The sequence below is a fragment of the Spermophilus citellus genome (genome assembly GCF_964194105.1).
Source record: "Spermophilus citellus genome assembly, chromosome: 18".
Taxonomy (NCBI): Eukaryota; Metazoa; Chordata; class Mammalia; order Rodentia; family Sciuridae; genus Spermophilus; species Spermophilus citellus.
Genome location: NC_138200.1, coordinates 43118872 through 43145556, shown reverse-complemented (window position 1 = coordinate 43145556; position 26685 = coordinate 43118872). Strand labels below are relative to the sequence as shown.

Sequence of the window (26685 nt, the reverse complement as noted above, 5' to 3'; positions counted from 1 at the left end):
GCCCTGCCCCACCCTGCAGCCCAGCCTGGGACCCTCCCATCTCAACACCCAGCACCCCACCCCTTCACCCCCAGCCGACCCCGAACGAAGGCACCACTTCCTACTTAATCCGACACCCTGGCACCCATCCACCCAAAGCCTCAGTTCTGCCCCAGCACAACCCCTTTGCCCCCTACTCCAGTGCTACTGAAAGGACAAAGGGTCCACCAGCCACCGATGATGACCGTGAGCGCACTCTCCGAGCGCAATGGCTGGAGCGGAGACGGTGGCAAGGCTGGAGGTGGGAGAAAGTGGGGTGGCAGGTGCGTTAGCAGCATTACTACTGACTGTGGCTCAGGGACCAGGGGTGGCAGGGACCTTCTGGGGCCCTCCAGGACGCTCCTGTCACCAGGGGTGGGTGGCAACTCACTCCAGCTTCCTGGCGATGTACAGGCGGGAAGCAGCCTCAGCCAGGAGTCGGCAGCCTTCGTCTTCCAGCTGATTCCCTGAGAGGCTGGAACAGAGGGGCCGCCCTGCACTGTGGGGGAGCCCCGCAGCACCCCCCCACCCCCGCACCCTCATAGACCCCCACTGACTCCGGACAAAGCATTTCGGCCATAATGAAATTTTTTTTCCTTCTGGGGGTTACTGGGGATTGAACTCAGGGGCACTCCCCCACTAAGCCCCATGCCCCGCCCTATTTTGTATTTTATTTAGACACAGGGTCTCACTAGGTTGTTCAGCTCCTCACCTTTGCTGAGGCTGGCCTTCAACTTGCAATCCTCCTACCTCAGCCTCCTGAGCCTCTGGGATTCCAGGCGTGTGCCACCACACCCGGCTCATAATTGATTTTTAATACTAGCTAGAGGGGACAAGCTGCACCCTGTGCCCTGGCAATCGCCTGGAGGCTTCTGCAACCCTTGACATATTTCTTCTTCCTAGGAAGCAGGCACCATTATTATCTTAATCTCTTCTTTACTCATGAGTAAACCCAGGCGCTGTGTGATTAAAGCATTTGCCCCAGGGTGGACCTAGATTTGAACCCAGGCAGCCTGACTGCAAGGCCTTATCAGCAGCCATTCCTTTGTGCAATCTACATAATTGCTCCTTGTGATAAATTTCATGATTACAGGGACCTCTGACCTAGAGTAAAGATTAGAGAAGTCTTTCCTGAGGATTGAGCTGCTTGCTGGAAAAACCAGAAGGAGTTCAATAGGTAAGGGGCAGAGGAGAGATGGGGGAGGAGTTTTCTGGCAGTTGAAATGGCACATTCAAAGGCCCTGTGGCACCTAAAAGGAGCCAGTGTAACGGGATGGATCAAGATTGAGGGGGAGTGGCAGGATAAGATGAAGCTTGGGGGCTGGGACAGGGTTGTGGATCACATGGGATTTTAGGATTTTGTGTTATCTTGAGCAGTGGGAGGCAATGAGGGGGGGGGGGTAGGCAGCAATGAAATGCAGGCACCCTGCCAGGAAGAGGTGGCCAAGGTAGAAGCAGGCAAGCCCTTGAGGAAGCTGGGGTCACCAGATGAGAGGGGAGGGTGGTTTGTGATAAGAAGCTGGATAAAGAGGCTAGAGAAAGGGAGATAGCTGTGAGAACTGTTGCAGTGGCCCAGGGTGGACCGGCTGAGGGGCCAGGGGGCTGGAGGTATCTTCTCTGGGTAACCAGGTGGGTGGGGGATTGCTGCGGCTGAGCCTGGGGCAGGGGCAGGCTCCATGGCGACAGGGTAGGTAGAAGTACTTGATACCGTCTAATCCTGCCCTGGCTCTCCCAGTGGGTCAGGAGCAAGAATTGGTCACCAAAGAAGTCCTTGCCCTGTCCCTCTGTCCTCAAATCACACCACGGAATCCCAGCAATCCACCCTGGTGCCCACTGGAAGATTTCCTAGGACTGTCATTTTGGGGTACCCCTCCTAGTGACATGGCAAGACCTCCACCAACCCCCAAACCCTGCCTTCAACAGTGCCCCCAAGAGCTGGCTGTTGTGGGAGCCCCTCCAGCCTGATGGAGCGGCTTCTCCCAGGTGCAGCGGGGGCTTCAGCTCTGGCACAGCAGTTATGGGTTTGAGACCCGGAGACAGACTGTCTGGGCTGGCACCCTGGCCTGGACCCTTCCTTCCCATGTGACCTTGAGAAAAATCTACCTCTCTGTGGCTTCATTTCCTCCTCTATCAAATGTGGATGGTGACAGTGTTCACATCATCGAGATGACAGGATTAAATGAGATACGTATGTAAAAGCCCCTGGCCGGGTACCCAGCATAGGGCAAGTGCTAAACAGTGGTAGCTCTTGTGATTCCTGATGCCTCCAAATTCTTCAGGAGGCCACCTGCCCCTCCCCTGCACCCTCCCCCCAAAGGCCAGGCCCGTCCCCTCTTCCCCAGCCTCCTCCCCATGATACTCACTCCACTTCCTCCAGAGTCGGACCTTCCAGGAGCAGGGCTATGAGGGCCTCCACATTATGGACCCTGAGCTGACATTTCTGGAGCCTGGGGTAGAGGACAGAGGGCCTCAGGAGGGGAACTGGGTCCCCTCCAGCGCTGACTGCAGCTGTGGGGTGTGCACGCCTCTTAGTAGCCGAGGGATCTTGGGCAAGGAGCAGAGGCTCCCTGAGACCCAGCTTCCTCCTCCCTCAAGTGGGAACAATGACGTGCGCTTCCTAGAGCTCCCAAGGCTCACGGCCAGGTGACCCGGGCGCGGCGCCCAGCAGAGGGCAGAGGCACGCTCAGTGATAGCCATTGCTGCTGTTGGACAGAGGCTCCTGAGCCAAGCCAGATGGCTACTCGTGTCCCTTCTGTGCCCTGCGTCTCCTTGTCCCTTTATCCTCCTTGTTCCTGTTGTGCCTCCTGCAGAAGGACAGCCCCTCCCCCACACCACCCTCTCCTTAAGGCCCCCGGATCCCACTGAGGTACCTGAGGGTCAGCCTTCTGTCCTCAGCCTCTTTCCTCTGGCCATCTGTTTCCTGTGGGTCTGGAGCTCTGGAAAGAGCCAATCAAACGTTGGTTGGGGATTGGGCGCCAGAGTCTAGCGGGCCCTGCCTCTCCCCCTGGCTTCCAGGGGCTGGGGACCCTGCAGCCCTGCTCTCGGTGAGTCGGCACAAGGACAGTTGCTGGACGGTGCTCAGGGTCTGACTCAGCACAGCACCAGAAGCAGAAGGTTTGAGGTCAAAGGAAAGCCTTATCCATCTGCAGTGTGTGGTCTTGGGCAAGTCACTTCCCCTGGGAGCCTGCATCTTCTCTTAAGGTGGGGTGACATTCTCTCACATACAGAGTTCTCAAAGCACTGCACGAGGCAGCACATGATCACGTGTCCAGCACAGGCACAAGATGAAGCTTAATGAGCAGAGGTGGCTAACGTCTAGCCCGCGGTGGCCTCTGCTGTAGACACACTGTCTGTGGCGCAGAAGGCGGGGGGCTTGGGCTGCATGTAAGTGGGTCCCGGAGGTGGGGACCACAGCGTGTCCAGACTCTCTCCTGCTGGACCTGCAGAGGGCAGGGGGCCGCAGGGAACCTAGGACATTATGAGCTGGGTTTCAAAGACTTCTAGATTGTTCTGTCTCACAGAACTTTCTGTGCTGATGGAGGTGTGACATGACTTTTCCCTGTGGGAGTCTCTAGGGTGGTTGAGCACTTGAGGTGTGTCAAATGGGACTGATGGACTCACAATTTCATTTCACTTAATCTAAATTTAATTGGCCACAGGTGGCTGGTGGCTGTTATCCTGGGCATCCCAGCTCTAGACAGAGGAGCAGGACAGTGGTCCTACTGAGTCATGGTACAGGTGAGGAAACTGAGGCTCCGAGCAGGCAAAGAACTTGCTCAAAGACTTTTTTTAAAAAATGTTTTTAGTTGTAGATGGACACAATTTCTTTGTTTATTTATCTATATTTTTCTGTGGTGCTGAGGATCCAACCCAGTGCCTCACGCATGCAAGGCAAGTGTTCAATCACTGAGCTATAATCCGCGGAAGAGTTTGGGGAGCACAGTAGGGATTTCTTTGGTGGGGGGAAAGCCTCTGCCCTTTCTTCTCCTGTGCACAGCTGGAACAGTCAGCATTTAGGCACCAACTGCATGCCAGCAGCCACATTGCATGCACCTAAATGTATTTGCTTATTTAATTCTCATGGTGATGCTAAGCTGTAGAGAACTGCTCTCTCCTCTTTTTTCCAGTTGTAAGAATCTTGCCAAAGCTCTCAGCATGGAGGGTGGTCAGGTTAATAGTGTCTTCCTGTCTTTCCTGAGGCTGTGACTCACTCTGAGATTTGGGGAGTGCTCTCTCTGCACAGGGCCACATACGGCCCAGGTTTACAAGAAGGTTCATATCCTTTTCCAAGTCTAAGCAGTCACTCGCCCTTCAATGCAGCAGTAGCACAAAGAATCTCCATGTTCTAGCTCTTTCTAGGCTCTCTTGCACCCTCCCCTCAACGGCCTGAGCCCAGATCTTTTCTTAGGATGGACCCAGACCCACACCTCCCTGGCTTCTTACCTTTGTAGCTCTGCAGCTGTGTCTTCAAGTGGGGAAAGAAGGAAGATGAGGTCTGTCTCCCTAGAGGGTCAGACACCAAGTCATGAAACCTAGGGACTAGAAACCAGCCCGTCACACCTATCTGCACACCCATTCCTGTTCCAAACTCCAGAGAAAGCTGGGTGTGGTGGCACATGCCTGTCATCCCAGCTCCTTGGGAGACTGAGACAGGATGATTGCAATTTATCAAGACCCTGTTTCAAAATAAAGTAAAACAAAAAGAACTCGGGATGTGATTCAATGGTAGAGAACTTGCATGTGTGAGGTCCTGGGTTTGATCCCCAGTACTGAAAACAAACAAGCTAGGGAAACAATTTCTTACAAGAAATAAGATCAAACATTAGGAACGCTGAGATGGTTTGTTTTTTGGTACCAGGGATGCTTTTTAAAAATCTTTGTTTATTTATTTATTTATTTATTTATTTATTTATTTATTTTTGAGACAGGGTCAAGTGTCTCACTCTGTTGCTTAGGGCTTTGCTAAATTTGCTGAGGCTGGCTTTGAACTCGGGATCCCCCTGCCTTAGCTTCCAGAACTGCTGGGATTACAGGCATGTGCCACCGCGCCCAGCCTAGAGTTTCTAAAAATTGCTTTAGGTTTAAGAAGCATGACGCTTCCTGAGCGGAGGCTCCGGCTGCAATCCCAGCTACGGATAAAGTTGCTTCAGCACCATGGAGAGTGACACACAGCCAAGGACCCCATTGACTGGGCCTGTGCTTTGTAGTCGGTTTTGATTCCACCGTCCATCCACACCCATCTTCCCGTTCACCCACCGACCCGTGCATCCACTCACTCATGCACCCATGCACCCATCCAGCCACCCACTATTTATTGAGTTTCATGTGTCGGGCCTGAGCTTGGGTCTGGAGCTACAGGAGTGAGTAACACAGAATGGAAGCTCTCCAGACGAATGGCCTCCTCCTTTGCACGTTCCCCACTTTCTCATCCCCGCTTCTACAGACTTTGAAGGCCAGGATCCCGTTCCTTCGGCTCACCTGACCTGCAGCACCCTAACAGTAGGGCACAGGACGGCCACCTTCACCAAAGACAGTACTGTTGACGTGGAGAAGCTGCTGCGACTCAGGCTGCATGATTGTGGCACAGATGTCAGGACCCTCCCCAGCCCAACGGTGTGTAGGGGGGGGGGACTTAGGCCAGGAGAGGAGCCGGCAGGGACGGGGAGCAGGAGGACTGCTTACTCAAGCTTCCGGAGCCGCGGCAGGAGAGGGAGGACGTCCGCGATGCTCAGCACCTCCCGGTCCTTGAGCTGGTTGTCCTGGAACCTGCAGGGAGACCAAGGCCCAGTTCCTCAGTCCTGGCGCTGGGGTCCTTTGACTTCCCAGTTGGCAGGTGACAGTCAAGGTTACCCTTATTGGGGACCAGGAATTGTGGGTGACCTGCTCCCTAGCATCCAACAGGCACGGCTAGGAGGAAGTGTCCCCCACTGGCCTCACTTCTGTCCCCATGGGTTTTTTGGCTAATGACCTATAGCTTCTAAATGACAGAGGTCTCATGAAGTGGAGCGAGGAGACTTAGAATCCCAATCCCAGGACTTGTGTCTGGAATGTGGCTGGAGTCCAAGTTGGTCAGGGCCTCTTGCAAGGTCCAGGTGGGCATGTTGCAGATGCTGCTTCTGGTCTCAGCTCTGACCTTGACTCACCCAAGCAAGCGTGTTCCTCTCTGACCTCACTCTATCCCTGTTAAGTGGGGGCCACACCCCAGCCCTGCTTGGGCTCCTAGCTGGAGGGAATATGAGGTTGACTGAGAGCATCAGCGGGTGCTGGGGGAGAAGGTGAAGGTCACTGTCAATAATCACCAAGCAACAGAGAGATCAATATTCCTGGCCTTTGTCCCTGCCAGAGCGATCCCTGCACAAAGGCCCCCAGCAGAGGGGGCAACAGGAACAGTGGTCAAGCTTATGTTCCCCTCGATATGTGCTGTATCCTAGTGCCAGGACGTGCCTACCTGGGCGAGGGGCAGCTTCTCTAAATATCATAAAGGTGCCATCTGCTAGCAGTGGTCCTGCCAGGGAGCTGCTGGCGGGTCCCTGGCACCACCCTTCCCAGAGCACTCATTCCCAGACACGGGGGAGAGGTGTATTTGTGTACCTATACCTCATTAGCTGGTGTGTGCTTGCATCTAAATGTGTGCATGCGTCTAAATGTACATGTATGTGCTATGCACCAGCGCATCAATGAGTGGGTGTGTTCACTTGAGTAGGAGAATGTGTACTTCTGTGCACGTGTGTGCATATGTGTGCATGCATGAGAGGGTGTGTATTTCATGCCTTCATGTGTAGCCCAGTGCCTGTGTTCTGCCCATACACTGCCATCCCTTCTCCTAGCATCACAGAAAGAGGAGCCTCAAAACTTGTGCTTCTCCAAGAGGGCCTAAAATATCAGATACAAGAAGGCTGCTCTGGAGCCTTTGGAAACCTTTGGTTTGGAATCACTTCATCCCATTCTTGACCTAATACCTCATTGAAAAATGAGACCTGGGTCAGACCTCGATGGAATGTGCAGGGCCTAGTACAGAACCCGGGGGGTGTCCTGGGAATGACTCCTCTCCCCAGCCGCGAGCCCTCCTGGAGATCACTCACCTGACCTCTTCCAGCTGCGGGCAGAGGGGCAAGGCCTGTACCAGGAGGCTGATGCCCTGGGCAGTGATCTTACTTCCTGCTAACCTATGGGGTAAGCAAAGACGGTGGGGAAGGATGGGGTGGCGGAAGCAGGTAGCCTGGGACTCTGCCCTGCGCAGGACAAGGGGGCGGAAGGGAGAGCCAGGCATCCTCAGATGAAGGTCTTTCTTGGTTCCAAGCCCTGGCTCACCCCAGAGTCTTCAGGTTCCCCATGGTTGGCAAGCTCCTAGAGAGGGCTTCTGCAAACGCGTCCCCGCACTTCCTGCTCTTAAAGCTGTGGGGAAGAAGCAAAGTGCAGAGGATCAGTGCTGGGAAGAGCTTAGAGGTCATCTTCACACCTTCCTCTGTCAGATGGGGGGCCATATTAGGTAGCAGAGTTGCCACTGTGATTGTATTGGGAACAAGGACAGGGGACAGCAGAGTCTGCTTCATCAAGGAATCCCTTCTCCACTTCACCCATGGAAATACAGAGCTGGGAATATGGTTTCTCAGCCAGAGATGACACTTCCAACCTGCCTTGCAGCTCGCGAGCTTATGTGGCTGTTCTCACCAATGGAATGTGGCTGAAGTGATGAGTAATGAAGTGATAAGTGGCTAGTTCCAGGACTGACCTTGAACACACTGGGCATGTCTCTTCCATGCCCACTCTTTCCCTTGCCTCAAGCCAGAGCACAGATATGCCCAGGACCCAGCTTTGCCCATGCAGATAGGATGTCCAAGGAGATGATGGAGCAGCCAGGGTAGGGGCCTGGGTCCCTACATGACCCTGTGGAGTAGCCATGCCACCAACTTGGACTGCTTACTTCTGCCTCTTCCAGAAGAGAGAAACGTAATTCTGCATGGTTGACTCCCTGGGCTTTGGGAGGTTTCCTTTGTGCCTTTCTCTAGCCAATACAAATACTGAGCTCTGGGTCGGGGGCTGTGCTGGGCAGTGTTTGTCCCGCACGATCCCAGGTCATTCTCACACTGACCAGAGAGTGAGGTGCTACTGCAGACTCATTTTAGGGATGAAGAAACTCGCTGACCCAGAGGCTGCACTCCAACACAGCCCGGATCAGAGGCTGCAGCCATGATAGAGAGAGACCCAGGGTCTAGAAACCACGGTCAGGAGGAGGGTCCAGCTGGGCACAGGACCCTACCCCACCAGCACCAGAGGCTAAGGGGCAGACAGGGCCAATTCCGGTCCCATATTCGAGATCCGCATCCAGTCTCTCTAGAAGGGATCTGCCAGACTGGGTGGCCTCCATTGTCACCATGTACAGTCCCCCCAGGTCTTCTCTGATCCTGCCCTTACTCACCTGAGAGTCTCTACCTGCCCACAGCCTGCCAGAGCCTCAGGGCAGTGAGGCTCCAGGGGGCAGCCCTCAAAATCCAGGTGGATGGGGTCTGCTCTGTGCTCCAGGATGCTGGTCAGGGCAGACAGGTCTCTGTAGGTCAGCGGGAAATTGTGGAAGGGCAGTTGATAGGGGAGGCTTTGGGCAGTGAGGCTGGCCAGCTTGGACTCCTGAGTCTCGGCCACATAGTGACACAGCTCCACCACCTTTGGCCCCGTGAGCTTGCGGGTGGCCAGCTTCCTCAGCACCTGTAGGACAGCTGCCTGCCGGGCCCCCACCCAGGCCTCGTTCCTCTGGGCCAGCTGCCTGAGGAAAGGAAGGCAGGTGGGGGATGCCAGCCCCGCCAGGAAGGTGGGGAGGTGGTCCGAGAGGTTCAGTCTGGTTCTGGTTCGCAGAACCCAGTGAGAATTCAGTGTGACATGGCTGGTGAGTATGTCCTTGTCCACTGAGGGGCTGGCCATCAGGTGCAGGGCAGCAAAAAACTCTTGCAGGTTGAGGTGGGCAAAAGCATAGCCAATCTCCCGGTGCCCAGAGTCGGTGTGGATGCAGAATGAGGTCAGCAGGCTGTGGGTGGCCCCGAAGGCCATGATGGCTGGAGGGAAGTCTCCCGCATAGAAGATGACCTTCCCCACCTCCAGGCCCCTGAGGGCCACCTCTCCGAGGCCCAGCAGGGACTTGGCAGGCAGACTCCCAGGGGGGCTGAGGGTTAGCACCATCTGCATGTAGAGCTGGGTCACGGTGGGCAGGAGGGCCACAGACTGGCCAGGGGCATTTCCAGAGAGCAGATGGCGGAGGCAGAGGCAGGTGACCTGGCACAGAGCGGGCACTGCACACAGGCTCTGGAGGTGCCCATTTCCCTGGAGCTCTGCGAGGGCCACCTCCTGTGCTGGCTGCTCACTGAAGAAGCGGCTCATGTACTCCTCCACCCTCAGCCCATCAAAGCCCCACATGTGGACCATGGCTGCCTCGGTGGGCAGGCAGGCAGGCAGCTTCCCTGGACGGGAGGTGACCATCACCCAGCAGCCGGGAAGCAGGGTACCCCGGCAGAGGGCAGAGAAGAGGGTAAGGGCTGGGCCTGAGCCATTGGGATCCAGAGTGTCCTTGCTGGAGCAGGGGTAGATGGCCTCGTCCAGCCCATCGAAGATCAGCAGGACTCGGTCGGCATTCTCCTTCAAGTACTGGAAGACAGCCTCGGGGCCCGCCTCGGGACTCAGGTACAGATCAAAAAGGAGCTGAGGCAGTGTCAGGAAGCGCGTGATCAAGTTCAGCTGGCGGAACTCAAAAAGGAACAGGGCCTGGAAATGGTCCAGCTGGCCCTCAGCCCACTTCTGGCAGAGCCGGCGGGCCAGTGTGCTCTTGCCCATGCCAGCCTTACCCAAGAGCACTGTCACCCGTGGGCCCTTGGGGGCCTTGAAGTTGAAGAGGTCCTGGAGGCTCACGTCAGTGCTATCTTCGGTCTTGAGGTCCCCCAGAACGGCTCCCTCTCGAGGGTCTAACGGTGCTGTGGCCCGGCTCCACTGCAGGATTGGGGGGACATAGGGCTGGTGGGCGCCAAAGGTCTGCCCTGACTTGGGGACTCCATCACCACAGTGCCGCTGGGCAGAGGTCCTCAGGAGCTGCAGGTACTTCCTGGTCAGTTCTGTAGGGGTCAGGGAGAGGGCATGAGTGCAAGAGCCCCATCCCCACTGTGTCCCTTTACCCCAAGATTTGGCTGTTTGGAGCCCCTAGCCCCAGTGGGGCAGAAAGGGGGGATGAGGGCGGGCACAGTGGCTCATGCCTGTACTCCCAGCCGGTTGGGAGGCGGAGGCAGGAGGATCGCCAGTTCAAAGCCAGCCTCAGCAACTTAGCGAGGCCCTGTCTCAAGATAAAAAGGGTTGAGGGGTGAGGAGGTAAGGTACTATGGGGGGTTCTTATACCACCAGAATTCCAAGAGTCCATAGCTATCAGCACAGGCTGTGGCTGCCACCGACGCAGGGAGATAGAATGGGGACACACAGTGGTGGCCCCATAGGTTGGGGGATACCGTAAGTGTGGGGGACTTTTTGCACATCTTATTGCAGCTGCCTCTTTTTCAGGTGGTCTCTGAGTGCCCCGGGCCCCTGCCCAGCTTCATAGTTCTGTGATGGCCAGAAGTGGGCACCACAGCCTGTGGGCCCAGGCACGGGTCAGGAGGACTGTGGGGGCTGGGTCTCTTTAGTCCAGGTGTTGACCTTTCAATTTCTGAGTCACTCGGAGGTCTCAGGTGGCCAGGGAAGACTGAGGCCACTGTCGGACGAGACCGGGGCCTGAGGTAGTGGCCTGCTCCGTGCAGACGTGAATGCTCTGGCCCTGCCTGTGGCTGGTGGTGTGGGGGGCATGTTTCCAGGTACTGATTAGGAACAAGGACCATTCTGGTCTGGCCAGCCCTCACCATGTCCCCAGGGCCTTTGCCCCAGGCACCCTCCCCACTCCCATCCCTGCTCACTCCAAACTGGCCACTGCAGGCCCTGGGCCTGAGGTCATGCTGTTACTTGTTTTGTGGTCAGGCTCCCACCACCCTGGGGACACCAGGTATTCCCGGAAGAGCCTGGCTGACAAGGCCGTGGGCCCTTGTGCTTCCAGATCCTTCTGCCGAGCCATCTCTGGAGAAGCTGGCTTCCCGCCTGTGGAGGGAGGCCCCTCCCTGCATCCTGCACCCTCTCTGCCCCCATGACTTCGAATCCATCCCTCCTAGAAGCTTGGAAGCAAAAAGAGTCCCTGGCCCTAGGCCCTTGCCAGCCAGGGACAGGGTGCAGGATCTGTGCCCAGGCCCGGGCAGCCCGGTTCTCACGCTGGGTCGTCCCCACCTGTACCCACCTAGCTGCTGTTTCCTGCAGTGCTTCCGGCGGGGTGAGGAGCCACAGCCCTGGTGAGGGCGCTTGAGGCCTGGAGAGAGCAAAGGGAGCGGTGGAGGGGTGACACGGACCCCAGCAGCCACCTGGGTGCTTTGAGAGGAGGCAGGGGGCGAAGGCCGCGTCCACACGAGCGCAGTTTGGGGAGGCGGGGGTTCCAGGCCCCAGGGGCAGGAGTGGAGGCTCAGGGCATCCAGGACACAGACAGCAGCCCTGCGGCTCTCTGCTCTGAGCCCTGAGCACTGCACAGCTGTCCATCCACCAGGGAAGGGCCAGCTCCAGGAGGCCTGGTTGGGAGTGAGGCTGTCCACAGGCCGGGCCAGGCCGCGACCTGCCTCCTGCCTTAGGCCCGTTCCTCATCACCGTCCTTGCTCCCCTGAATGGTGCCAAGATTTCTCATCTTGTGTGGATGTCCAGGGTCCCTTGAATGCCTTTCTTAGGAGAGTGGGAAAGGAAACCAGGAAACAAGAGGAGAGGAAAGGAAGGAGGCCAAGGAGACGGGTTTAAAGGACAGTGGATTCCACACAGTTGGCACCAACAACTATTCAGAGCGGCCCCTGGTGCAGGGCCCGGGCCCCTGTCCCTGGCGGGAGTCAGCTTCTTCGTTGCTGAATTGTGGAGGGACACAGGGGTCCTCCGGAGGGGCTGGAACTGCTTGAGAGTGTTTCAATGTTTTAACAAGCCCCACATTCACCGGGGAGTCACTGGCTGAATCTACTCACCAGACCTGGTCACAGCCACGTGACAATCATGCTAGCTCAGTGATAAGGGCCCAGATGCACCAGGGACTCTCGAACACTCGGTTCAGAACTGCTGGGGAGCTGGGATTGCAAGGCTGGTGCTTTCTGTTAGCACTGACCCTGGGATGTGGCCACTGCGCCCAGCTGAAATAAACCCAGTGAAGCCACAGAAAGGAAGGACTGAGGCCAGAGTGTGGCCCGAGGACAGCGAGGGGTGCTGATCCTTCCCAGCTCTATCAGAAAGCAAGGCAGAGGGTCCTTTGGTGGGAACAGGCATGAGTGTCAGGCCACCCAGGCCTGAAGGGTCTGGGAGGTGAGTGTGGTCACACTTCCTGGTGAAGCCTGACTCTGGGGCTCGGCCTGTCTCTGGGGTGCCTGCAGGTGGGTCTCTGGGACTCGGGGCAGGGAAGTGAGAATGGACCTTCTCCAGATAAAGCAAGACAGGGGATCTGGAGGGGCCGAGGGCCAGCACCAGCAGACTCCCTTGGCGACTACAGGTTGGGCTTCTGGGGACAGGTCTGGGAAGTCACAGATCTGGAGGAGGTGGGCTGGGAGCTGCCATGGGGACATGGCCCAAGTGCAGAGGGAAATGGCAGTCACCAGCCACCACCAGTCTCCTCCAGGTTAACCTGGGGGCTTAGCAGCGATACCCTCCCCCTCCCCTCCCCCTCCCTTCCCCCTCCCCTCCCCCTCACCATGTTGGAGCTGAGGTCCAAGTCGGGGCTTCTCACCAGTTCCCAGCTCTGCAAGAGAGAACAGAGCAGAACATGCTGTGGGGGTGCTGAGATGCCTGGGGTCCAGCTCTGGCCTGGTGTCTGCTCAGGGCCGTGCCACAGGGTGGGTGCTCGGCAATGGAGAAATGCAGTTGACACTCAATAATCTGTCAGAGGGAGGCTGGTGGCCCACCCTGAGGGCTATGTGGTGGAAATGTGTGTCTCTGCATGAGTGTACATGTCTGTATTTATGCGTGTCTGCCACTGTGGGCATGGATATATGTGTATTTGTATTTACACACACGCATATGTGTGTGTCTCTGTGAGTGTGTGTGTCCCTTGGATTTCCCACGCCATCCTGTGGTCAAGCTGTTTTGTTCATTTGTTTATATTTTTTTCTTAAATATTTTTAGTTGTAGATGGACCTAGTACCTTTATTTATCTATTTTCGTGCGGTGCTGAGGATGGAACCCAGTGCCTCGCACATGCTAGGTGAGCCCTCTACCACCGAGCCCCAGCCCCAGCCACATTGTTATATTTTTGCAGTACTTAGATTGAACCCAGGGCCTTGCACAAGCTAGGCAAGTGCTCTACCACTGAGCTACATCCCTGGTCCCTTTCATTTGGAGACATGGTCTCACTAAGTTGCTGAGGCTGGCCTTGAACTTGCCATCCTCTTGTCTCAGCCTCCCGAATTGCTGGGATTACAGGCGAGAGCCATCACCTAGCTATGATGGAGCTCTTGATGGGGTTCTTCCTTTTTATCCAAGGCCATCCCTCACTGGCTTGTGTTCCCCTTACTGTTGTGCAAACAGAAGGTGTCCAAGCAATGCCCACTGAACTGGACAGAGTTAAACCTGCCTGCCTGTGGGTAGAGCTCAGGGGCTTCTCCCTGGGACTGCTTCTGACCATGTTGCAGAAGGAAGTCCCAGGGCATTGTGGGAGGTTTGGAATTTCCGGCTTCACGGAGTCACTTGGTCTTTTCTCTCCGTGCCTGACTCAGGAGGGGCAAGGTGGCAGGAGGGGCTCCAGGCTCCAGCTGATTTTGTGGCCTTTGGGGATTTGCTCTGGGGAGTGACTGGAAATACGGAACTTTGCTCCTGGCTCTGCACATCATCTTCTGTGTATGGCCTGCATGGGCCTGGGCCTCCCCAGGCCTTCAGTGGACATGGGGCTGGGCTGGCTGCTTTGCACCCCTTGTATCCACCCTTACCGTCTTCCTGGCCCCAAGTGCTCAGCAGTGGCACCTCCAGGTCCAGAGGCACCTCCAGCTCCATGCACACGCAGTGGATGAAGGACTTCCAGGTGGCCTGCCCCTGGGCGTGCAGCATTTGCAGCTGCAGGACCACCCTCTGCTCAGGGTTGGGGGGCTCTTCCCTGGAGTCCAGCTCCACGTTAGGGAGGAAGAACTTCATCTTGGTGCTCAGCCACTCTGGTTGTGTGCTCAGCAGCCTCATGAGCCAGCTCCACAGGTTCCTGGTGCCCAGCTGGAGGCCAATGGGGTCCCATGAGGAGCTGGCCCTGTAGGGACACGGAAGGCAGGTGAGCCGGGGGGTGCAGGTGAGCTGACGTGATGGGCAGGTGATCTGAGGGGAAGTGGGATGGGAGAAACCAAAGGGACAGGAAGAACCACCTCTGAGCAGCAGGACATGGGCAGGTAAGTGGGCTCTCCATGGAGCTCTGAGCTTCTGCTTAGGGTGCAGCTCTAGATATTATTCCTCTGCTTCTCTGTAGCCCCTCCCCCTTTCCCTGCACCCTGGCTCTCTGGATCGGCCTAGTCCTTCCCCTGTGGATGGTCCCCTGAGGGCCATCCTTGTTGCCATGGACCATTGTGCTACTCTCACAGTCTGAGCTGTCATGGAGCAGACGCACGCACGTGGTTATCTCCCCAAACTTGTTCCTCCTCTCTTCTTTGGTACTAGAACTCCTGCATCTTCCCTGGTGATTTAGAATGGACTTGATCCCACAGACTCCCTTGGAGTTAAATGTAGCCATGTAAGTTTTGGCCAATGGGATGTAAGTGGAAGTGCTGTCTATCTCCTTTTGCTTCTTGCAGTTGGTTGGAATGCCATTGTGATGGCTAGACCTTGGGCAGCCATGGTGGATCATGAAGCAGAAGCCAGCGCTAAAGAAGGTCTAGGGTAAAATTGCCCAACTTCCCTCAGCACTGACTTTGGACTTCCATCACCTGATAGGAAAATACACTTCGACTCCGTTTAAACCACTATTGTTTGGAGCTTTCTGCTAATCACAGCAAACTCTAATGTTAGCTAAGACAAGACATTTCCCCTCTTTCTATGGTAATTCTCCCCTTCTAAACTGGAACTCTCAAACAACCTGCTGGAAGGAGTACCAATAGAGGCCAAGGGGGCATATTTACAAGCAAAAGCCTAAATACTGTGCAGTTCCTTTGATCCAGCAATTCTAAAACCTTAGGAAACAATCATGGGTATATATAAAAATTTTAAATTATAAAAATGTTCACTGCACAATTATTTATAATAGTTAAATATTGGAAGCAACCTAAAAATCCAACAGCTGGGGATTAGTTAACTAAATGGCAGACCTCTTACACTAGAATATGCTGCAACATTTCCAAGTGTACTTTGTGGTACTATTTCCTTAATAAGGGCACACATTTGGAAAGCACATAGTGTGTGAGGCTTGGCTCTAGGGCTTTCTATATCTCATCTAATCCTCCCAACTCCAGAGATTATACTTCTAACTCTGAAAAGAGAGGCCCACTCAGGAGCCAGCCTCACCGACTCCTGTTGTGTGTCCTGATGTTTAGACCCCAGCTGTTCCCTGAGCACCCAGCAGAGGCCCACGGCATGTGCCCCCTTCCCTTTCTGTCATTCCTCCTCAACTAGCCTGATAGCAATAGGTCTTTAATCAGACATAGAGCTTTCAAATTCATGAAATATGCTCATTTCGATAATCCTCAGGTAGGGATCACTGTCCACATTGAGCACATGGAAGACTCAGGAAGGGTGAAAGATGTGCCCAAGGTCACAGTCAAGTACACGGCAGAGCCAGGATCACAACTAAGATTTCCTGCCTCCAAGGCCAGTACATTTCCAAGGTCTCAGTGCCCTAGATGGCACCAGACAAGAGCCAGCCCCTGGATCACGTGGTCTTGAAACAAGGATGTGGCCACAGCCTAGGACATAACTTCTCTCCTGGGCTACGGTAGCCAAGTCCAGGCTGTCCATAAAGAAATCACCCAGCACACCATGCCTGGTGGAGGCAAGGGTGCCTGGATGGCCGGATTTCTCCTCCAGCCAGTCTAACACAAGCTTTCATTTCCACCACTGGTGTCCTGTCCCTAGGGATAAGACATCCAGCTGTCTCTGGGTTATTTCATTATCGTGAATTTTATAGGAAATAACCTTGGAGACTGAGGACTGCAGTACAAAGATCCTTGGCCAGAGTCAGGGGACAAGGGGCCCAGCTCTGTCACTAATTCTCCATGGTAGGCACTAGGGCTGTTTACAGCTGCTCTCAACCTCTTTCTGGGCCCTTGATTGGATGATACTACCTCACTCCCTTGAACTTGGGCATGGCCACAAAACTTGCTTTGGCCAATGACATGTGCAAAAAAAAAAAAAAAAAAATCGACCTATGTCCCATCTGTGCAGACATTGGAAGAGTAAGTGTGGATTCCCCATGTTCTCTCTTTTCCTCTGCTACAGGAATCAGCAGTATTTCAGATCATGCAGACATGATCTCTTTTACCCTGGGTCTGGGAAGGAGGATGATGTGGAATGGAGATCTCAATCCATTAATAGTGGACAAGAAGAGAAGAAGAAGAAGAAGAAGAAGAAGAAGAAGAAGGAGAAGGAGAAGGAGAAGGAGAAGGAGAAGGAGAAGGAGAAGAGTTAGTAACTTTTGTTGATGTGGGATTTTTGAGGGTGTTTGTTATTGCAGCACAACCTAGCTCATACACTCATAATGTGACCTTGTGTAAGTTTCTTTTCTCTGTGTGCCTTAGTCACAGCATCTGTAAAGTGGGTAGATTAGGTGCTTGTGGCTCCTCCTGGTTTGCTGTGTCTGATGATTTTCACTGTCATGCTGACTGGTGGCCAGGAGCAGGTTTGCGGTGATGAGTCTGGGTAGGAAGTGGTTTAGCAGCAGGAGTGAAGGAGCAGATGGGAGGGAGAAGGGCAGGAGGGAAAGAGGAGAACAAAACACCTACCTGGTTTCTTGGTTCATGATAGATGTTCTAGGGTCCCCATGGAGAGGGTCTCATGGGTGTCTAGGCCCTGTCTTGTCACTGGAGCTGGGTTTACAGGTGTTTCCATGGTACACGTTCCTAAGGAGAGAGGGAGACAGGTTGCTCTTTCCATTTTCCCAAATTCCAAAAAGAGCCCTGTGAAGACGACCCCAGCCCGAGCCCTGGCCCTGCCTGTTGCAGGTACCTGAGGACATTCAACCCGTGGAGGTCCCTCAACTTCTTGGGCAGATTGAGTTCTTCCTCAACCACAGCTCTGTCCCTGGTGTTCACACACCACAACCCTGACCCTCCCGGGTGTCACTTCTTGTCACACCTAGAATAGAGGATGTTCCTCTTCCTCCTCCAGCTCGGAGTCTGTGGACTCACAGTGCGCCCAGCAAACTCAGCAGGTTTATCTTGACTCATTCATTCACAGGAATAGAGAACAACCCCCATTTCATGTGTTAACTTTTTTCCTCACACAAAACCCCCCAGGCAGCTGGGTGCAGTGTGCAGACCTGTAATCCCAGCAGCCTAGGAGGCTGAGGCAGGAGGATTGCAAGTTGGAAGCCAGTCTCACTTGTGCTCCATTTGTGTACAATAAATTGAAATGCGTTCTGCTGTCATGTATAACTAATTAGAACAACAACAACAAAAACCAGCCTCAGCAACTCCTCGAGGCTAAGCAACTTAGACCCTGTCTCAAAATAAAAAATAGAAAGGGCTGGGGATAAAGCACCCTTGGGTTCTATCCCTAGTAACAAAAACAAAACAACCCTCCCCCAGAAGGTTGGAATTTGCAATCTTCTTTCTTACCATCCACCTGGGAAATGTGAGGAAAGCAACTAGAAAGTTCCAGGACTTTGGAGAAATCCACATTAATAGGGCGTATTCTAATATGACAGGGATGAGTACTGCAATTAGAGATAAGAAAAGAGGTCTCATTGAAGAGGTCCTGGGGCACTCATGATATTTTTTAATGTAACTTTTGTTAAATTCGATAACTCAAAAAGAAACCCAAGGGGCTGGGATTGTGGCTTAGCGGTAGAGCACTCACCTAGCACGGGCGGGACCTGGGGTCGATCCTCAGCACCCACATAAAAATAAAGGCATTGTGTTGTGTCCATCTACACCTAAAAATAAATAAATAAATATTAAAAAAAAAAGGAACCCAAGAGCATGAGCGAGTGGAGATCAGATCTGAGCTTGCTATGGACTTGGGTCCGCTCCATGGTGAGGCCCAAATCCACTGGGATGACACATCTGGAGACGGGGCCTCTGGGAGGTGAGGGGTCATGAGGGTGGACCCCCAATGTGGGATCAGTGCCCTCACAGGAAGAGACAAGAAAGCTCGCCCTGCGTGGTCTCTGTCTGACTCTGTCTCTCTGCCAAGCGTGGACACAATGAGAAAGCAGAGCTAGCCAACCAGGAGGAGGGCCCTCAGCCACACCAGATGTGCTGGCACCCCAGCCAGCGGCTTCCCGGCCACTGGAGCTGGGGGAATTCCATTTCTGCCCTGTAAGCCACCCAGTCCAGGGTATTCTGCTACAGCAACCTGAACTAAGAAATCTATTTGTGACTACAGAAAATAAAAGGAAAAAAAATCTAACTTATCACGTGGAGGGAAGGCAATGCCACTTGAATTCCAGCAGGACAGACAACTTGCTAACATCCCATTAACTGTCCTCTAGAGAAGAAAGGCAGACAAGACATTATATGCCTTAAATGTTTCATTATAAAATGTTTTAAGTTAGGACTGGACATACAAAGGCAAAGTGGGGGGCTGGGGTTGCAGTCAGTGGTAGAGTGCTCACCTGGCACTCCTGAGGCCCTGGGTTTGATCCTCGGCATCACATAAAAATAAATAAATAAAACGAAGCTATTGTGTCCATCTACAACTAAAAAAAATATTTTTTAAAAAAAGGCAAACTGGGTGTGTAGCCCAATAGTAGTTTAGCATACACAAGGACCTGGGTTCAACCCCCAGCGTGTAAACACACACACACACACACACACACCCTGAAGGCAATTATATCAAAAGACGACTTACTAGGAAGGACAGTCAAGACTGGGGGTGTTTCCAGACATCATGAAGCCTATTATAAAGTCCCCATTATTAAAACTTTAAGGTACTTGGGTTAAAAATTGACAAAGGAATGGAATAGAGTCTGAGTGAGCCTCACATTCACCTAAAATACGAATCAATGACCTTGAGAGAAAAAGTGGGGAAAATAAATGACATTTAAAAGTTCACGGTAAGATGAGTGTTTTAAGTTTAAAAAGTCATTTCTAATTCAAAAGTGAAAATATTTTTTTTTTCCAAAATGAGAAACGTGACCACATAGCTATGTGTGCGAAGACCACATATGGTCTCTGCAATAGACCACAGCGCGCACCCCCCCCCCCCACAGAGGACAGCTAGAAGAAATATGACGGACAAACGCAGGTGAGGATCTGGGGAACAGGAACCTTACATTTTGCTGGTGGAAATGGAAGTGATACAGCCTCCTGGGAAAGCAGTTAGGTAGTTCCTTAAGACACCAAACCTAACGTCACCAGCAACCCAGTACTTCTAGGTCTACACCCAAGAGACAGGAAAATATCACCACCGTAAAACTTGCTCTTGAATGTTCATATCAGTATTATGAATAATAGTCAAGCAGTGAAATCAGTTTGACTACTCACCAGCTCATGAGTGGGCACACAAAACACAGCATGCCTATAGGACAGCATGTTATTCAGCAATAAAAAGGAGCAAAGGTCATGTTAGGTGGAAAGAGCCAGACAGGAAAGATCTCCTAGGATTCTATTTATGGGAAGAGTCCAGAAAAGGCAAATGTACAGAGACAGTGGATGGATCCGTGGTTGCCAGGGTCTGGGGTAGGAGTTGGAATTATTCTAAGTTAGTTGAAGAATCTTACAGCACTAAATAAAAAAGTGTCCCCAAAAGGCATCAGGGTGATGGCTGCAGGGCTCAGGAAGTTAACTAGAAATTTTTGACCTGTACACATAAAAGGGTGGATAAGCTCTGCCTCAATAAAGTTGCCAAAAATAATGCAGTATAAGTTAATATGCTAAAGTAAAATATTTGTATCATTTACTAAAAATATTTTCTGTGTAGGAAAATAGCAATGAACAAAAGGAAAGCCACAAACGGTCACAGTCCTTGATGGTGAGCTGACTGAGAAGCAAACCCTTTTTTCCCCTACTGGGGGGGGTGAGTATTGGGGGTTTTAACCCTTCAGAGGGTGCAGCAACTGTCCTGGGCCTGCAGCAGATCACCCCAGCTTCACTCAAGGCTTAACCTCCAACCAGCAGCACGTACCCCTGGGCCTGGGGGTCAGGGGTTAGTACCCCCCAGCCAATGGCTGACGAGAGCCGACTCCAGCCCGTCTCAGGCAGGGCAACTCCACGGGGCGTGGGCATCCTGCACGGATTCCCTGACTTCCCCAGAACATTCACTCGCTGGCCAGCCTGACTTTTTGAGCTACCTCTCCTCTCCTGTCTGGAGAAGGTTTTTCTTGGATCATCTCTCAAATAAACTAGTTCTGCTGGTTTCAGGGTTTGTTTGTGGAAGAAATTCAAAGGGAGATCAAGGAAACTTGGCAAGGTGTATAAAATTACAAATGCACACGTCCTCATGGACATTGACATTCATAGGACTGTAAGATATTCTTGTATATGTGGCAAAAAATAAATGAAATGACAATAGTGACTTTGATGTATTGAGAGGCAGTAGGACTCATGGTTTTTCCCTGTAAAGTGCTTAGAACATAGTAGACACACAGAAAAGGTCTCTGAGTGACAACACTTCAAATGCTCACTGTGCAGAGCACCGGATGCTTTCATAGGCCATCTCACTTATTCTTTGCAATAGACTTTCGAGGCAAGGACTTCCAATAAGTCCATTTAACAGGGGAGGAAAGGGAGGCTAAGTACCTTGTTCAGAGTCACTGGGATTTGAATCTGGGTAGTCAGAATCCCTTTATACAAAGACAAGGATATTGACCACTCTCTTGTGATAACCCCAGAAGATCAGAAAAAAAAGGCAAAAATTCATCAATAGGAAATAAATTACGATACATCATTATAAAAAAGCCACTTAAAAGAAAAATAGCTAAGTAATGTAATGTTGTGGTAAGAACTCCAAAGTATTCTATTAAATAATTCAAATGTATTTAATCTGCATATTTTATATGTGTGTGTACATTTGCATACTCAGAGAGCAACTCTGGATGGCCACATAGGAAGCTGGTAATGGGACTGTAACTGGGGAGGAGACCTGGAGAATGCAGGGAGGAGGGTGGAGAACCCTTTATCCTCTGTCCTCTTTTAAACCATCTGAATTTTTTAAAATGCACATTTTAAAATTTATGTTTTATTCTAATTTGATATATATGACAGCAGAATGCATTACAATTCATATTATGCATACAGAGCACAAGTTTTCATATCTCTTGTTGTATACAAAGTATATTCACATCATTCGTGTCTTCATACATGTACTTAGGGAATGATGTCCATCTCATTCCACCATCTTTCCTACCCTCATGCCCCCTCCCTTCCCCTCCCATTCATTATTTTATATTAGACAAAGGCGCCAAAAACATGCATTGGAGGAAAGTTAGTTTTTCAACAAATCGTGCTGTGAAAACTGGAAATCCATATGCAACAAAATGAAATTAAACCCTCATCTCTCGTCAGTCACAAAACTCAACTCCAACTGGGTCAAGGACCTAGTTAAACCAGAGATCCTGTGTCTAGTAGAAGAAAAAGTAGTCCCAACTTTTCATCCTGTCGGATTAGGCCCTGACCTCCTTAATAAAACTCCTATAGAGCAAGAATTAAAATATGTACATTTTGATTTCCAAAACCACGTAAACACTGACATCAAAACCTAGAATAGCCAGGTGCCGTGACGCCTGCCTTCATCCCAGTGTCTCAGGAGGCTGAGGCAGGAGGATCACAGTTCACGGCCAGCTTCAGCAACTCAGTGAGACCCTGTCTCAAAATAAAATACAAAAAGGGCTGGGGATGTGGCTCAGCAGTTAAGCACTCCTGGGTCCAATCCCTGGTATCAAAAAATAAAAATAAAAATCAAGAGTAGCCATTTCCTCAAAAGTGTAGGGAAGAGAAAGTGAGCAGGAGAAATGATCAGTGATGGCGGGTGTGAATGAAAGTCCCTACATCACACGAGACACTGAAACGGAAAAAGGAAGACCAGAGACAGGGCTGGAGTCCAGCACTCAGTGGGACTGGACGCTCACTTAAAAAGTAATCCATTCCTCTCCAGGACGCAGATATTCTACTTGCTCTTTTAATATGTGTGTGTGTGTGTGTGTGTGTGTGTGTGTGTGTGTGTGTGTGTGTATGTTTATGTATATGGATATTAATACATTTCCACTGGGAAAGTCGTTGCAAAGTTGAACAGACAACGTAACACATATTTGCTAGGTGCCCTGAGCTAAATTGCTCTGGGGATAATCTAATTCTCAAGCTCCATTTGATGCCTCATGTGGATTTCAAAATTCCCAAATTCAAAACTGAGCTCCTGATCTCCCCTCCCAACCAGCTCCCCAGGCCACCTTCCCACCTTCCCACCACCTGCACAGGTAGCATCACGCTCCCTTGAGTTTGGGTCAATGATGCCTTCATTTTCTGAGACTATTCCAGAGTCTTGCTTTCCCCCAGGCTACTCACTGTCACCTGGCTTCCTGTCTGCTTTCCGTTCTGCCTGTCCTCAACAACTTTACCCAGAGCAAAACCAAATCCCTGCCCAACATGACCATTTTGTTGTTGTTTTGAGACTGGGTCTCACTATATTCCCAGGCTGGCCTCTAACTCCTGGGATCAAGCAATCCTCCTGCCTCAACCTCCACCATAACTGGAATTGCAGGTGAACTTTCAAAAATCAAACTTAATAACTTAATTTTTTTCCTTATTATGTTGATTCATTTATTATTGTTTACTAACTCTTGGAGGTTTATATTTTTTAAAAAGTTGCTTATTTTCTTGAGATGTTCAAAAATAGCATAGCTCACAGTTGCATATGCTATCTTTCCCATTTTTATTGGTGCGTTATAGTTGTATGTAATGGTGGGACTTGCTGTTGCATATTCCTACATGCTCATAATGTAACAATGTAACTTGGCTAATATCCTTTCCCAGTATTGTTCCCTTTTCTCCCTTCCCTGGGTGCTTTTTCCCCTACTCTAATGATCTTCCTTTGATTTTCATGAGATCCCCCACCCCACCTTTCTTTTCCTTTTTCCTCTCTAGTTTCCATATACGAGAGAAAAAAATACGACCCTTGATCTTCCGAGTTTGTCTCATTTCACTTAACATAATGTTCTCAAGTTCCATCCATTTTCCTGCAAATGTCATAATTTCATTTTTCTTTACAGCTGAATAGAAATCCATTGTATGTATATATATCACATTTTCTTTATGCATCATTCATTGATGGACACCTAGGCTGGTTCCATAATTTGGCTACAGTGAATTGTGCTGCTATAAACATGGTATGCATATATCACTATAGTATGATAACTTTTTAATTCTTTAGGATAAAAACCAAGGGGTGATTTAACTGGGTCATATGATGGTTCCATGCCTAGTCTTTTTTTTTTTTGGGGGGGGGGTAGTGGGTACTGGGGATTGAACTCAGGGGCACTCAACCATTGAGCCACATCCCCAGCACTATCTTTTTTTTTTTTTAGAGAGAGAGAGAGAGAGAGAGAGAGAGAGAGAGAGAGAATTTTTAATATTTATTTTTTAGTTCTCGGCGGACACAACATCTTTGTTGGTATGTGGTGCTGAGAATCGAACCCGGGCCGCACGCATGCCAGGCGAGCGCGCTACCGCTTGAGCCACATCCCCAGCCCCCCCAGCACTATCTTGTATTTTATTTAGAGACAGGGTCTCACTGAGTTGCTTAGCCCCTCACTTTTGCTGAGGCTGGCTTTGAACTTGAATCCTCCTACCTCAGCCTCTTGAGCCACTGGGATTATAGGCGGGGGCCACTGCGCCCGATCCATGCCTAGTCTTTTGAGGAGCCTCCATACTGATTTCCATAGTGGCTGTACTAATTTAGAAGCCCACCAACAGTGTAATAGTGTTCCTTTTTCTCCACATCCTCTCCAACATTTGTTATTGTTTGTGTTCCTGATGACTGCCAATTCTGACTAGAGGTGAACTCTCAGTGGCATTGAGATTCTATTAGTTTATCCCTGATGATGCTGAACATTTTTTTTCATGTATTTGTTGGCCATTGGTATTTCTTTTTTTGAAAGTCTATTTAGTTCATTTGTCCATTTGTCAGTTGGGTTATTTTCTTTTTTGAGTTTTATATATATTCTAGGTATTAATCATCAGTCAGAAGAGTCGCTGGCAAAGTTTTTCTCCCATTCTGTAGGTTCTCTCTCCACATTCTAAATTGTTTCCTTTGTTGTACAGAAGCTTTTTAACTTGATGCCACCCCATTTATTAATTCTTGGCATTATTTCCTGAGCTTTAGGGGGTCCTATTGAGAAAGTTATTGCCTGTGCCTATAGGCTGTAGTGTTGACTGTACATCTTCTTCCATGTTGCAGAGTTTTTGGTCTTATTTCTAGGTATTTGATTCATTTGTGCAGGGTGAGAGATAAGGGACTAGTCTCATTCTTCTACTATATGGACAACTAGTGTTTCCAGGACCATTTGTTAAAAAGGCTGCCTTTCTCCAATCTATGTTTTGGGCACCTTTGTCAGATGACTACATTTGACTGTGCTTATCCCTATTCTGTATTGTCTATGTATCTGTTTTTACACCAGTACCGTGCAGTTTTTGTTACTATAGTTCTGTAGTATGATTTGAAGTCAGGCATTGTGATGCCTCCGACATTGCTTTTTTTGGCTTAGAATAGCTTTGGCTATTCTGGATCTTTTATTCTTCCAAATGAATTTTAGGCTCCCTTTTCCCCCTAATTCTATGAAGAATGCCATTAGTACTTTGATGAAGATTATATTGAATCTATATATTGCTTTTGATAGTATGGCCATTTTAACAACATTTGTTCTGTCTATCCATGAACATGGGAGGTCTTTCCATTTTCTTGTGTCTTGAATTCTTTCTTCAGTGTTCTGTAGTTTTCATTGTAGAGGTCTTTCATCTCCTTCGTTAGATTTTTTCCTAGGTTTTTGTTTGTTTGTTTTTGTTTTTTTTTTTTTTTTAGGCTATTGTGAATGGAATTGTCTTCCTGATTTCTTTCCCAGGAAATTCATTATTGGTATGAAGGAAAGCTATTGATTTTTTATATATTGATTTTGTAGCTTTCTACTTTGCTAAATTTGCTTATTAGCTCTAAGCAGTCTTTTAGTGAAACTTTTTGGATCTTTTAAGTGTAGAATCATATCATCTGCAAGCAGTGATAATTCAGCTTCTTCCTTTCCTATGTTTATCCTTTTTATTTCCTTCTCTTGTCAATTGCTCTGCCTAGAACTTCTAGTACTATATTAAATAGGAGTGGTGAAAGTGAACATCCTTGTCTTGTTCCAGAATTTAAAGGAAATGTTTTCAGTTTTTCCCCATTCACTATGATGTTGGCTTTGGGTTTGTCATATACAGCCTTTATGATATTGAGATAGGTTTCATCTATCCCTAGTTTCTTAAATATTTTTGCTATAAAAATATACTCAATTTGGTCAGCCTTTCTCTGCACCTATTGGGATGAGAATTAAGTGGTTTTGTCCTTAATTCTATTTATGTGATGAATGGCATTTATTGATTTGCCTATATTAAACCATCCTTACATCCCCAGGACAAAATCAACTTGGTCATGATGTAAAACCTTCTTAATATGTTGTCGAATATGATTCACTTGTTTCCATTAAGGATTTTTGCATCTAAGTGCATTAGAGATATTGGTCTGTAGTTTGCTTTCCTTCATGTATCCTTGTCTGGTTTTGGTCTGAGTTTGACATTGGCTTCACAGAATGAATTTGGGAGTGTTCCATCTCTTTCTACTTCATGGAGTGATTTGAGGAGCATAGACATTACCTCTTCTTTAAAGGTCTGAGAGAATTCAGCTGAGAATTCATCTGGTTCTAGGCTTTTCTTTGTTGAAAGGCTTTTTATTACTGCTTCTATTGCACTGCTAGTTATTGATCTGTTTAGGTTTTCTGGGTCCTCTTGATTTAATTTTGGCAGGTTGTATGTCTAGAAATATATACATTTCTTCTAGGTTTTATTGGAGTAGAAGTTTTCAAAATAGTCCCTCATGATCTCCTGTATTTCATGGTGATTTATACTTTTTCATCTCTAATTTTATTAATTTGGTCATCTCTCTTTTTTCTTTTGGTTAGTTTGAATAAAATCTGATCAATCTTATTTATCTTTTCAATATCAATTCTTCATTTCATTAATCCTTTGTACTATTTTTTTAAATTCTCAATTTCATTGATTTTGGCTATGATCTTAATTATTTCCTTCCTTCTATCAGTTTTTTATTTAATTTGTCCTTCTTTTTCAAGGGTCTTGAGAAGCATCATTAGGTCATTTATTTGAGGCCTTTCTGATTTTTTCATGTAGGCACCCATTGCTATAAATGTTCCTTTCAGAATTGCCTTTGTAGTGTTCCAAAGGTTCTGGTTTGTTGGGTCACTATTCTCATTTGATTCTAAGAATTTTAAAATTTCTC

General features: G+C 50.0%; 1 protein-coding gene across 6 annotated transcripts in view; it reads right to left on the bottom strand.

The window, feature by feature from the left end:
• NLRC5 (NLR family CARD domain containing 5) overlaps positions 1 to 26685 on the bottom strand; it is a 93470-nt gene that overhangs the window by 36970 nt on the left and 29815 nt on the right. For 3 of the 6 annotated variants that reach the window (XR_014019544.1, XM_081273097.1, XM_081273100.1), the window contains exons 1-15: positions 18067 to 18141; positions 17826 to 17923; positions 16992 to 17108; positions 14010 to 14317; positions 12779 to 12826; positions 11309 to 11377; positions 8438 to 10112; positions 7330 to 7413; positions 7101 to 7184; positions 5701 to 5784; positions 5497 to 5586; positions 4462 to 4521; positions 2889 to 2954; positions 2382 to 2465; positions 410 to 493 (exon numbers count right to left, since the gene is read on the bottom strand). Coding sequence is in view for 5 of the 6 variants with exons in the window: in XM_081273097.1 (XP_081129223.1) it covers positions 410 to 493; positions 2382 to 2465; positions 2889 to 2954; positions 4462 to 4521; positions 5497 to 5586; positions 5701 to 5784; positions 7101 to 7184; positions 7330 to 7413; positions 8438 to 10112; positions 11309 to 11377; positions 12779 to 12826; positions 14010 to 14317; positions 16992 to 17008 (2753 nt within the window). In the remaining variant the exon portion in view is untranslated. Of the gene's footprint in view, positions 1 to 409; positions 494 to 2381; positions 2466 to 2888; positions 2955 to 4461; positions 4522 to 5496; positions 5587 to 5700; positions 5785 to 7100; positions 7185 to 7329; positions 7414 to 8437; positions 10113 to 11308; positions 11378 to 12778; positions 12827 to 14009; positions 14318 to 16991; positions 17109 to 17825; positions 17924 to 18066; positions 18142 to 26685 lie in introns of those variants that run through there. The other 3 variants (XM_081273101.1, XM_081273098.1, XM_081273099.1) reach the window with 3 other exon arrangements.